The sequence below is a fragment of the Lissotriton helveticus genome, chromosome 1_1 (assembly GCF_964261635.1).
Source record: "Lissotriton helveticus chromosome 1_1, aLisHel1.1, whole genome shotgun sequence".
Lineage (NCBI taxonomy): Eukaryota > Metazoa > Chordata > Amphibia > Caudata > Salamandridae > Lissotriton > Lissotriton helveticus.
The window spans coordinates 1,997,280,724-1,997,294,489 of NC_136057.1; the positions used below are offsets into that span (position 1 = coordinate 1,997,280,724).

A 13,766-nucleotide genomic window follows, 5' to 3' on the forward strand; every position below is an offset into this window, starting at 1 on the left:
TTAATTGTATTCCTAATGAAGACAATCAATTTCCTCTCTGATGAAGGTGATGTAGGATTATTACGTAGAAAAATTGAGCACAGAAAGCAGTCAGTGTGTGCTCGTCGGCCAGATGTCTTCTTGTTGCATGCTCACCTTTTTTTGTATGACACTCTTTCAGGATAGGAGCCGCCCAGCAATGTCTGTCAGTCTAAAGTACCTCTCCTTGGGAATCCTGGTCTTCCAAACAACGAGCCTGGTTCTAACAATGCGTTACTCACGGACGCTAAAAGAAGAGGGACCTCGTTACTTGTCCTCCACTGCGGTTGTTGCCGCCGAGTTCTTGAAAATTGCAGCTTGTGTTTTGCTGGTTTACAAAGACAACAGTACGTAGCACATTTTTAAATATTACAATTATATTCCTGAGAGTTACTTGTGGAAAGAGCTTTTAATATACTGCTTGATTCTAATTTCTATACCGTTTGTTCTGCTTCAGTTCACCACCACCACCAGACTCTTTTTCTGGTTTGTAGCATGACCAGAAACTGATATTGGGATCTTAGTAGAAGCTTTGTTTCTTATCCTTGATCATCATGCGCTCTCACAATCAAAGATTGCCTAATTATGCTTTTATTCCTTATGATGGTGCCACTTTAGGCTGTCCTAGCATGAAGGGCACTGAATAATGAATGGAAACATTACGCAGGATGCTCCAGCAGGAGAACATTGTCATTTGGGAGAACAAGGGTTGGGGGAGTACGAGGTAGGTGACAGCCCAGACTTGTTGGCCCCTAGTTGAGTCCAATGAGCATAAATACTGATCTACATATGTAGTTGCACCCAATCATCTTGGTAGCAGTGACCATAAACATTTCAGCTAGGCTGAATGTGTTAATATCACAGCACAAGAAAAACTGCAAGAATTGGAGGCTCCTTGATGAAACTGCTCTTCCAACAATCATAGAGTGAAAAGGTAGCTTTCATGTCTGTCACGAATTCAAGGAGATCTTCCTTAGTAACAGGTTGAAATTGAATGGACTAGTCGTTTTCTAGATTTAAGGAACTTGCACACTGGAAGGGAACACACAAGAACACCCTTCCTATTGACTCCGTCATAACTCTGTGGCTATAATGACGGTAAAACTCTTTAGTATAAAATCAGCTAGCTTCTCAGCTCGTTTCTGGGTCACAGGAGCAGCTTGTAAAGCATACGTTTGATCCAGTTGATGAAGATGTTTGAACACTTTACTAGAACCAGAAGCAAACATAATTGGCTTTCAAAATACGCTGCTCGAGGTTTACGTACAGGTCGACAATACAGGCTTTGGGTCTGGTGCCTGAAGTTTGACACGAGCTGCTGTCGGAATATTGACTTTGAAGAGTCTTCACTCCTCTGTGTACCTTTTGAAAATGAACCATCTGACTTTTTATCTTTCCCCAGTGTTGTGGGCACTAGACTGTCAGGCGCACTAAATGTAACTGGGAAAATCAGTACACAATTTTTCTAATAGTAATGACTGCAGTTGTTAATTTGTGTATACAAAAATAAAATAGGGGCCCAAAGACTGTCATGGCATCCCACCGCTGGGTTTACCATTTACCAAGGCTTCCTACTCTTTATTCCACCTCATGCCTCTTCTTTGTTCATTATCGTTTTCTTTAATATCCAGTTATTTTTCATCCCTGTTTTCTCCCTTTGTCACAGTTTTACTTTTTTCTCTTGTATATTCTGTCTCCGTCTGATGTGAATAATCAGTCCCAGCCCCTAAAAATGAACTTTGGATCCCACCATCGACAATCAGCGTCACAAATTAAGCACCGAGGACTACTAGTTAATCATCTAAAAGAAGCAAGAGGGCTTCCAAAGTGAGCGTCTGGTAATGTCACTGCTTGTCATCTTAAACACATATTTTCTGCAAATCAGCCGTCCTTAGCTGGCTTATTCTAACCAGTATCACTGAATAAGCCTCATAATCTAAAACTAATCTTCGTATGTTGCAAACATTTGTTCAGAGTGCTTATTAGTCTGTCGGGTAGATTTAAAAAGTAGGAAAGCTCCCTGTTCTCTGCTATCCCCGCAGTTATTTGCCTTGTTTATCGGTTTGTGTAATGTCCCAAGGCTCTTCTGTGGTGTACAATGACAATCTTCCAGGTAAAGTTATAGTAAAAAGCATTGCAAATTTATATTTCTTTATTTAATTGTTCATGTAAGCCGTGGTGTGTTCGATAGAAACATTGTACATGTTGTCTTTGTGCTCTTTGGAAGACATAATGTACAGTAATTTGGTCCTTCTTTGTGATTGTACAAAAAAGCCTCCGTGTATATGCTCTCGTTCAAATCCTAGAACCTGCACATTTCGAGATCTTTTCCTTCGATGACAAAAGTGGAACAGGGCTGGAGGGCACGCTCCAGATCCATAGCCATGAATCATTTTCTTTTGTGTGAGCAATGCTTTGAAAATATTTCAAAAGAAATGAAGTTCACAATTTGAAAATGATATCCACGTTATCATTTTATTTCTTAGGAGCTTTTCACTCTTGGAACAATGCCTCTTCTTCTCTTTATTGAGCAAGTCTGCTTTCACACACTTAATGATTACGCATCTTTAAGCAATTTGTCCACATGCATAACAATACTGTCTGCCGTGCTTTCGCACTCTTAATCGCTAGCGCCAGGGACCCATGGCTGTACCATCCCTCTCCCCTCCTATGTTCCACTTCTGTAATTGTGTCATGACCCTCATGCACTTATGTTGACAAACCTGATTGATCTCACCCAGCACCAATGACTTATTTGGTCCTTGACGTGTACCAAATACCACATCTTTTTTTGCTAAACAGACCGCATTTGGGACACCACATTCTTGGGACTGGACTGTAAGCCTGAATCGACCTGTGTATGCTTGAGCCCCATACCTCATTTCCTTTTGATACCGGAGGGACTCTGTTTCCTTGTAATTCAGAAGTCTGCCTCTTTTCCTATATGTTTCTTCAAGACCTCAACAACACTTTTTAAAACTGATTGGGGTCTCTCTGATTGCCTGTGGTATTTATTAGAGTACACATAACTTACTGCTAACAGAGCCCTAATTCTCACTGCGTTTGAAGATAGGACATTGAAGACCACCATATTCCTTCTTACTTATGACTACACTAGGATCTATTGTGGTATGCATGCCTTTTTCAAGGTATTTCCTTCCCTTGCTAACCTACGATCATCAAATACGAGTACTCTACTGTCATAGAATCATGCATTTATTAGTATTGCCCAATACAGCTCGGACTTCCTTTTCCTTATAGTAATATGTAGCTCATAGATTTTACGAGAATTAATGCTTTTGCACTACTTAGTATGGCTCACATTTGCTTTGCTTCACTTGTGTAACCCACAAGTAAGATGACCAATTTTATATAACTAGTCTTTATCTGGTTACAATCTTATCCTAGTGTTTCACCTAATTAAAAAGTTCCAGCCTTGAAAAACCCCAAGCTAACTAGTTAACGAAGACAAAACACTTGTTGGCTAAACCAACATATTCTAAAGTCTGAACAACCTGACTGGATGAAACTTCTGTACATTAGAAAGAAGAAATGTAAAACATTGGTATACATATTTACTCGCTCCATTGTTCTAATTGGTTTTGGCTACAGGCACTTCTACATTAAGGAGGCGGGTACTTTTGAGCTCCTTTTATTGAATTATGTGGTTGGGGACTTGGGATGAGCTTGGTTGTTTGTAAAAGGTTTATTAATTCGGTGCTGTGAGGAGAAAGGGCTTGGCTGGAGAGGAGGATGTTGAGTTGTACTTGTGATAAGGCCTTGTTTGGACTGGATGAGTTGCTAATTTGTAAATGCTTGTCATGGATCTTTATTTGACTGTGTGATTAAAATTAAGGGGGGGCCTCATGGAATCTAAATCACTAAATAGATGTTGGGATATGAGATCTCTCTGTAGAGAATGTTATCATATCTTATGCTTTTTTTCCATAAATGTACAATTAGTAGGTTTTTGATTTCTTCAACTGTACCTCTGGTGAGCCCACCATTCTCACTTTGAGGTCTACCTATTTCATTAAGTGAGGCCAGAGCAGTGATCAGATACTGCAGTGGGCAACCAAAGTATCGACTCTACCTGGGATTTGTGGGACTGACAGTGATGACCGCATAATTTATAGTGAAGGTACTGGTTTTCAGATCTGTGTCCTTCATGAGGAGATGCCTACTAGCTTCCCCATTTAAAATTGTTCCATCGATATGAGTAAAGTTATATATATATATATATATATATATATATATATATATATATATATATATTTCTCAGAAAGTTTGCCGTGTAGCATTGGGGCGCACACAAAAACACAAGCTGGAAACTCTTCTGCGTTTGGTAAGAGGTCCTTTAATTTCATTAGAAAACTGCATATTTCCCAAATTTAAACATCCTAGGTCCTACGCGTTTCGAGGCTCCTGCCTCTTGGTCACCGACCGGAACTAATTAGGGCTGCTGCTTAGTTACAAGTTCCGTTTTTCACCGCGCTACCTGCCCCCAGGTGGGCTGACTCACGTGTGCAGTCTGCAGGCACGCCGGGACTTGTGGTTCCATGTTTACCACCATTGTCACAAAGCAGCAGACCGGCAGTTCTATTCTTTTGATTGTTTATCCCTCCAGTGGGTTTGTGGAAAATAAGGCAGGTTCCTTAGAATTCTTGGTTTCTCCGCTTTTGCGAGGCTCTGGTGTCCCGCTGCAGTCCATGTATTCAATTTCATGGCGGTGCTTCTCCCACGACCCAGGCAGGCCGTAAAATATTTCTCAGAAAGTTTGCCGTGTAGCATTGGGGCGCACACAAAAACACAAGCTGGAAACTCTTCTGCGTTTGGTAAGAGGTCCTTTAATTTCATTAGAAACCTGCATATTTCCCAAATTTAAACATCCTAGGTCCTACGCGTTTCGAGGCTCCTGCCTCTTGGTCACGGACCGGAACTAATTGTCTAGTTGAATAGTTGTCATCAGTGATGTCATGAGTGATGTCACTGACCATGTCATGAGTGATGTAATATGTGACGTCATCAGCAGTGCATTGCTGGCGCGCGAGTTATAGTGAGTACAACTAACTATAACGTAGGAATTTCAATGGTTTTGTATGAGTAAATTGTCCATCTAACTATAACTGATGTGAAACCTATGTTTTTTTCAGTGAATTAGCAAGGTTTTTTAAATGCTAATTCCTAACTATAATGTGTGTGAAACCTATGTTTTTTTCTGTGAATTTCAGAGGTTTTTTAAAAGCGAATTCCTAACTATAACGTGTGTGAAACCTATGGTTTTTTCAGTGAATTTGCAACTTTTTAAAAAAGCTAATTCGTAACTTTAACGAGTTTGAAAACGACAATTTTTAAGTGAAATATTGTTTTTTAATGATAGGTAATTATTATATCTATTATTTTTTTTTTCTAATTATTTCCTAATTCTATATTTGTAAAAAACTATTTTTTACATGTTTTTCATATATATGTTTTTTTATTATTTGTGCACCGGTGCGCTCATGGTACGCATACCGGCGCGCGCAGCGAGAGCGCACGATCGAAAAAAAATAATTTATGTATTAAAAGTAAATAATATATAAAAGTACTATTTATAATATTTAAGAACCGTATTTGAACTTTAAACGCATTACCGAAAAACAAGCAAAACGTCACTGCTACGCGCCGCGTAAGCGCTCCAGGAAGCGCCCACGTATATGCCGCAGAAGCGCCCCGGAAGCGCTCCGGAGCGCGTAGCGTAAGCGCGTCAAGCCATGTGACCTTAAAATAACACTTTTCATTGGTTCAGAACATTTTTTTTCTCCAAATATTGAGAACCCCACCCATTTCTCTCACTATTGCTTTGTACTTGGAGAGAGCAAGAGGTGTTCTGTGCATTATCTGCTTCTCAAAGTTTTCTGATCTACAGCAATGGCTGCAAGGGAGTCATCCAGCAGTGATTCTGAAGGTTTTTTGCCTGAGGACCCTCCTCAGCACAAAGTAAAGGACCACTTCATTTGGAAGTTTTTTTCCATCCCTGAAGGGAAAAAAAAGGTTAATGCTGCTAAGGTAACCTGCAAGATATGTGGCACTACTTTATCCAGAGGCAATCCTAATAGGAAATATAGCTTTGGAAATGCCACTTTAATTAGGCATGTCCAGAGAAGACACCCAAATAACTTTGCCAGGGAGAGTGTCGGGGACCTGGCACGGAATGCACCAAGAGATGGCGGCAGCACCTCCACTGGTGGAGCAACAGCTTCGGGAACACCACGTGGAAGAATGATCCCTAACGTGCAACCGGTCTTTGCAGGCATAACATTTCTATGCGTGGACTGTGATGAACTGCTCTGTTATGGGGAGCAGAGCACTGAACTCATTGCTAGGAAGAGAAAGGAACACCGCTGCCCTCCCCGGCCCTAATTTTTCACCTTTTTTTTGCTCCTGTTGAGCAGTTTTGGAATCCCTGGTTTTGTTTTTCCCCTGAAAAAAATACAAAAAAAAATATAAAATAGTTATAAAAAAGTATAAAAAAATATTAAAAAAAGAAGAAAAAGTTCTTTTCAGATCTACCTCCAATTCTCAAAAAAGAGCTGTATTCTTTACATATTTTACAATTCTTTTTTTCAGAGAATGTGTACTGAATAAATAAATGAATGAATAAAATGAGTGAATGAAGGGGAGAAAGTGATAGAGGGATCAAGTGATAGAAGACGAGTGAGAGAAGGTGAGTTGTAAACAAGAGTGAGTTGAAGTGGAGAGAACGAAGGAGAGTGACAGGAAGTGACGGAAAGAAAGGAGTCAAGGTGAAAAAAGGGGATTGATATTGAGAGAAAGAGGGTGACGGACGATAAAGTAATGGGACTGAGAGTAAGGCAAGGGGAGTGAGGGAGAAGGAAGGTGGACTGATTGAGAGTGAGTTGATGAGTCAGTGTTTGAAGATGAGTGAGGGTAATTGAAGGGAAGTGACAGTGAGGGGACAGAGGGAGTGAGGCTAAGAGAGAGGGAGTGAGGAAAGGGGAGTGAGGATGTGAGAGGACAGAGGGAGTGAGAGAAGGAGTGAGGGAAGTGGAGTAAGGTGAGTGAGGGAAGGGCAATGAGTGAGGGAGCGAAGGAAGGGAACAGAGGGGAACAGGACTGAAGCAGAGGTACTAAGAGAAGGTGACTGGGGGATAAAAGTAAGGGGAATGAAGGATGGAGAATGAGGGGTAGTGAGGGAACCGGAGTAAGGGAACAGGAGTGAGGGAGGGTGAGAGAACGGCAGTGAGGAAGAGTAAAGAGGGGTGATAGAGGGTGGATAAAGGCAAGTGAGAGTGATACTAGGGGAGTGAGAGAGTGAGGAGACAGAGGGAGTTTAGGAAAGAGTGAGAGAAGGGGACTGAGAGAGGAACCAAAGAAAGGTAAGTAAGGGAGTGTGGGAGAGTTAAAGGGAGTGAGAATGAGGAAAGGGGACTGAGAGTGAGGGGACGGAGGGAGTGAGGCTAAGAGACAGAGTGAGGGAAGGGGAGTGACGATGTGAAAGGACAGACGGAGTGAGTGAAGTGGAGTAAGGTGAGTGAGGGAAGGGCAATGAGTGAGGGAGCGAAGAAAGGGAACAGAGGGGAACAGGACTGAAGCAGAGGTACTAAGAGAAGGTGACTGGGGGATGAAAGTAAGGGGAAGGGGAATGAAGGATAGGGAATGAGGGGTAGTGAGGGAACCGGAGTAAGGGTACAGGAGTGAGGGAACAGGAGTGAGGGAGGGTGAGAGAACGGCAGTGAGGATGAGTAAAGAGGGGTGATAGAGGGTGGATAAAGGCAAGTGAGAGTGAGACTAGGGGACTGAGAGAGTGAGGAGACAGAGGGAATAAAGGAAAGAGTGAGAGAAGGGGACTGAGTGAGGGAGCAAAGAAAGGTAAGTAAGGGAGTGTGGGAGAGTTAAAGGGAGTGAGCATGAAGAAAGGGGACAGAGAGTGAGGGGACAAAGGGAGTGAGGCTAAGACAGAGGGAGTGAGGGAAGGAGAATGAAGATGTGACAGGAAAGAGGGAGTGACAGAAGGAGTGAGTGAAGCGGAGTAAGGTGAGTGTTCCCTTTCTTCGCTCCCTCACTCATTGCCCTTCCCTCAGAGGGGAACAGGACTGAAGCAGAGGTACTAAGAGAAGGTGACTGGGGGATGAAAGTAAGGGGAAGGGGAATGAAGGGTAGTGAGGGAACCGGAGTAAGGGAACAGCACTCTAAGCACTCTAAATTATTTTTTTCACTCTCATTTTTTACACTGTTTTTCCCCGTGGTGCGCTCAGGGTACGCGTACCGGTAAGCGCCCATGTGCGCGCACCCTGAGCTTACTCAGCGAAATAAAAAATAAAAAATAAAACTTTTTTTGCCCTTCGGAGTCCTCCTAGGCCCCCCCTGATAAAACATAAGGGGGTAGGGTGTCCCTACCATGCCCCCTATCAACGTTTTCCACTTTTATTTTTCACCTCTTGTGTCTCTGTTCTTCAGAGTTACAAGATGGCGGACTATGCAGACTATTTAGAATGTTTACAGACACCCAAGAGCCAATTAGCTTTTGAAATTTAAAGCCAATTAAAATGTTTCTTTAGTTTTGAATTTGTGTGTGATGACGTTTCATTGGTTTTCTACATGATTATACATGTAAAATGAGAGGGAAACACAGCCATTTTGTGATAGTACTCTTTGAGGTACATTTGTGAGGAATTTTTGGTGTTCTATTTCTGGTGTGAAATTTACACAGTACTAACTCTTCTACTGCTTTCTAAAAGGTGAGTTGTTAATTTGTAAGGGGAATTTAATACTTGATAAAGCTAGTTTTATATTATCTATTACTAAAAACGATAAATGAAAGTGATTTTTTTTCCTGCAATTTACAGCAAGAAATTAGAAAAGAATATGGATCTGAATGAGGACACCGTTGATATTATTTTTGAAATTTCTGCGACTTTTGTTGAGGCGAGTTTTATTGAGGTCTTGAATGATCCTGTTGATAACCCTATCCACGAAGAAGACCTTTTTTTGAGAGGAGATGGAATGGGGGATTTTAATGATGAGACTTTGGATGCTGAATTAATCGAATGTTGGGACTATATTGAGCTCCAGGAGTCATGTATCGAGACTTCTGATGAGGAGATTCCTGATCAGTTAATGTTAGAAGTTCTTTTAAATTATGAAAATTCTGAAGAATAAATTTATATTTAGAAATTATAAATTGCTTGAGACATTTTTTATTATTCTATTTGTAATTTATGAGATAGTAGCGAAATGATTGTGGTATAAAGTGAGAATTATAGTATAGAGTGCAACATTTCTGTGTTACATAGTAAGTTTACTCACAGTTACTTCCCTTCTCCCACTATATTTTCTCCAATGTGCATTTCACATCTCTTCTTCTCATGCCTTCTTTCTCTCACTGTCTCTCTCTAATGTACACTATCGCCGCCATTTTGTGTACTTTCAGAAGACAGTGAAATGTAATGCTCCAAAGGTGGAGTGCAAGATTTGCCATACTGTACTTTCCAGAGGAGACCTCAGAAGGAAGTACAGTTTTGGTAATTCTACTATGATTCGGCACGTCCAGAGGGGGCACCCCCAGAACTATGCCCGGGAGAGTGTCAGGGCTCTGGCACGAGAGGCTCCAAGAGATGGTGCTTCTACTTCAACTGGAGGAGCAACTGCATCGGTGAGGGGGCGACCAGAGCAGCTGATCCCAAATGTTTTTAATGAGGCCTCCATCAAATGCAAACATTGTGATGCCCTACTTTGTTACGGGGAACAAAGTATTATGATCATTGTTAGAGCATTCGAGAACCACCGCTGCCGTCCCCAGCCGTAATTTTAGTGAGAGAGGAAAGGAAAATGAGTGAGGGAGCAAAAAAAGGGACGAGAGGGGAAGGGAAGTGAAGTAGGGGGATTGAAAGAAGGTGAGTGTGTGAGTATAACTAATTTATAGGGAGTGAGCGTGACAGAAGAGGAGTGAGAGACTAAAGAGACGGAGAGAATGAGGCTAACGGAGAGAGAATGAGGTAAGGGGAGTGTAGAAGTAAGAGGATAGAGGGAGTAAGACAAGGAATTAGTGAAGTGGATTAAGGAGAGTAAGGGAAGGGAAAACAGTGAAAGAGTGAAGGATGGGAAGAGAGAGGAAGGAAAGTAAAGGAGAAGGTCTGAAAGAAGGTGAGTGTGGGAGTATGGCTGAGTTATACGGAGTGAGTGTGACAGAAGAGGAGTGAGAGACTAAGGGGACGAGAGAATGAGGCTCACAGAGAGAGAATGAGGGAAGGGGAGTGTAGAACTAAGAGGACATCTTATATTCCATCTCAATTGATACCATTATTGAAATACTTTATGCATCTCCCACACCATTTCATATGGTTTTCTATCTGCTATTCCTATCCCTCTCCATACATTCACTGCTTCCACCCATACTAAAGGTTGCACAAGACGCTTAAAAAAAAGGAGCATATTTACAAGTCCGATGAAACCATTACACAATTTCTAAACCAGCATTGAATCCAAGCATAAAAAACAATTTATAAAGAAGTCTACCTTATAAACACACAGCTATGTCAAAGATTGCGCACGTAGCTTGTAAATATGCTTCTCTTTTTTTTGTATATTCTATCTCAATTTATGCCATTAAAAGAAACCTTTAAACATCTCTCACGGCATTTCATATTCTTGTCTGGGTGCCAATTTTATTATTCTGCATGCATTTTCTGCTTGCACCCATGTCAAACATTGTGCAAGAGTCTTGTAAATATGCCCCTCTTTATCTTATATTCCATCTCAATTGATACCATTACTAAAATACTTTATGCATCTCCCACACCATTTCATATGGTTTTCTATCTGCTATTCCTATCCCTCTCCATACATTCACTGCTTCCACCCATGCTAAAGGTTGCACAAGGCGCTTAAACAAAAAGAGCATATTTACAAGTCCAATGAAACCCTTACACAATTTCTAAACCAGCATTGAATCCAAGCATAAAAAACAATTTATAAAGAAGTCTACCTTATCAACACACAGCTAACATTATGGAAAAAGGTAAAAATATAATTCCTTAATTCACACAGACACTCACTGTGATACTTGTCAAAAATCTTTAAGCTCTCTATCTTTTTTAAAAGAATCATTACTCCCCTTTAAAAATGCTTTGAAAGATGTAGAACGGTGTCAGTCACACTCAACAGATTTTCTTAAGCAGAATCTCTGAACAATGCTTCCTTCACTGGAGCCTTTCAATAATGGCACAGATTCTTACTCATTTCAGACCCATATTCTTGTACATAGCCAATAAAAATTGTTCCCACACAAATTCAAAACCAAACTGCTCATTTTAATTGGTTGTACATTTCAAGACTTTGAAACTCACATAACATTCACCCATCCCCCCAGTGCTCATTCACCAAGTAACCATGGTAACTCCCTCTTAAACCAGCACACAGTTCACAAGTTCATCATACTATGTTGCAAAACAATCCATCAAGGCTGTTTGACCTCTCAATCTACTAGCTAATGAAATGCAATGTTTCTTTAAATGACTTTTTCTCAACCATTGAAATGACTTCTTACAAAAAAAAAAGCATGCACCCTAATTTTCAGTGGAGATTTTTAACAAAGCTCCAATAATTTCTGGTTATTCATCTGCACTGATTCTCAACCACTTTTTTTCATAATCAAACTGCCATTTCATTTCCACAACTCATCTGACTAGAAGCACATCAACCTTCAAAATGACAAAAGTCTGGTTTGTGGGTCATAGCTATGTCCACTGGAGTCAAAAATACGCAGCTAACAGGGGTATTTACAATCTTGATTTACCAAATGTGGACATTATATGGATTGGACAGAGAGGATTGAGGAGTCACCAATTGATACCATTGGTAAAATCCTTTATGCATTTACCACACCCTGACCTTATAATTGTGCACTGTGGTGGCAATGACTTGGGCACTTTGACTGGGGTAGGTCTGGAACTGCTTTTAAAGGACATCTTTGGGCAATTTATGTCACTTTTTCCAAAAACTGCCTTGGTATTTTCTAATATATGCCAAAGGCAAAAATGGAACTGGTCCAACCAATTTTGTCCACAGATTGAGAAAGCAAGGAAACATGTAAATAAATCTGTTTCTGCTTTCCTCCGAGACTATGGTATGGGTTCCATTTACCACAACAACTTGCGTTACAACATGCAAGACATCTATAGGAGAGATGGTGTGCATTTTACAAATGAGGGGAATAGAGTTTTCCTCTTGAATATAAGACTCTGCATTGGTACCTACTTGTAGGTACAAAAAACACCCACTTAACACAACAGCTCTTTTCAGAGCTAACTTACCTCTAAACACTCTACATTATTTTTTTACTCTATTTTTTTTTACACTGTTTTTCCCCGTTGTGCGCTCAGGGTGCGCGTACCGGAGAGCGCACCTGGGAGCGCACCCAGCGCTTACCCCGCGAAAATTTTTAAAAAACCCGTTTTTTTGCCCTTCAAGGTCCTTCTAGGCCCCCCTCAGAAAACCTAGGGGGTCAGGGGGTGTCTACTCTGCCCCCTTTTATTTTTTACCCCTTTCTTTTTCACCTCTTGTGTCTCGATTCTACCGAGACACAAGATGGCGGACTCTCCGGACTGTTTAGAATGTTGACAGACACCCGACAGCCAATCAGCTTTCCACTCGCGCACTCCCGTAGCGCGCCGGGTGCGCTCCCCAGTACGCTTACCTGTAAGTGCTGGAAGCACGCATATAGATATATATGTGTTTTTGAAGTTAATTTTCAAAAAAAAACCTGGAGCAATTTTCAGCAAATATAGCAAAGGCACATCTGCGTACCAGTCCCTACAATTTTGCCAAGTTTGGCGTAATTCCGTTCAGCGGTTCGGGCTGTAGACTTGTCAGACCGTCCTATGGAAATTAACATGGGGAAAACACGTTTTGGGGCCCCCCTTTTTTCTCAGCCCCCACTACACGTATCCCCCTGAAACTTTCAGGGAAGGAGCGCAGCGGAGCTGGCCAAAATTTTGGGAAATTATACACAAATTCCTCAACCGGAGTTATTCCCAATAGAATGTTGCGGATTTCCTATGGTAGCCAATCCTAACTATAACTACCTACTGGCGACCGCCAGTAGGTAATATATATATATATATATATATATATATATATATATATATATATATATATATATATATATATATATATATACACTAAGTGAGTAGCGCAGGACGCGTGTGGATTCTGTGTGCATGTTTGAATGGGTATAGCAGGGAATCCTTTTGTATTCCTTGTGTTTGAATTGTGATAGAAAATAAAGCATGGCTTTCTGCAACACTGCACAGGTCTCCGGTGACTTCAGAACCTGCCTTTCCATTCATTTCCTTACCCAGTGTTCTGCTGTAGAGAGTCAGTGTATTCTGTGGGTGGGGGTGTCAGATTTCTCACTTTCTAGTTTCCCTCCAGTTCCCTTACCGGAGCACTCGCAGCTCTGCTGAATTTTCTTGCCTGATCTGCTTCATAAAGAATTTGCTATAATGTCGGAGCCTTAATACTCATCAGCACCTGAAGTTTTTGGGAATAGCTGCGGAAGGGCAACTGTTTTTTATGACCCTGAAGAGGAGCCATTTTTTGAAAGAAGGATGTGATTGCTCACCTTGGAAGTGCACACATGCACCGTGGCATTTGACCGTAGCGATATATGAAGGTACAGACATATATGGAACATTCAGTAGTATCCGGCTCATGGCTTCTCTTCTAGACTAGATTGTTTCTTCATA

General features: G+C 41.2%; 1 protein-coding gene across 1 annotated transcript in view; it reads left to right on the forward strand.

The window, feature by feature from the left end:
- The window catches only part of SLC35A3 (solute carrier family 35 member A3), a 236,349-nt gene that overhangs the window by 102,315 nt on the left and 120,268 nt on the right, over positions 1 to 13,766 (forward strand). Inside the window, exon 2 of the mRNA XM_078644413.1 lies at positions 161 to 365. Coding sequence (XP_078500539.1) covers positions 179 to 365 — 187 coding nt within the window. The 5' untranslated portion in view covers positions 161 to 178. The remainder of the gene's footprint in view (positions 1 to 160; positions 366 to 13,766) is intronic.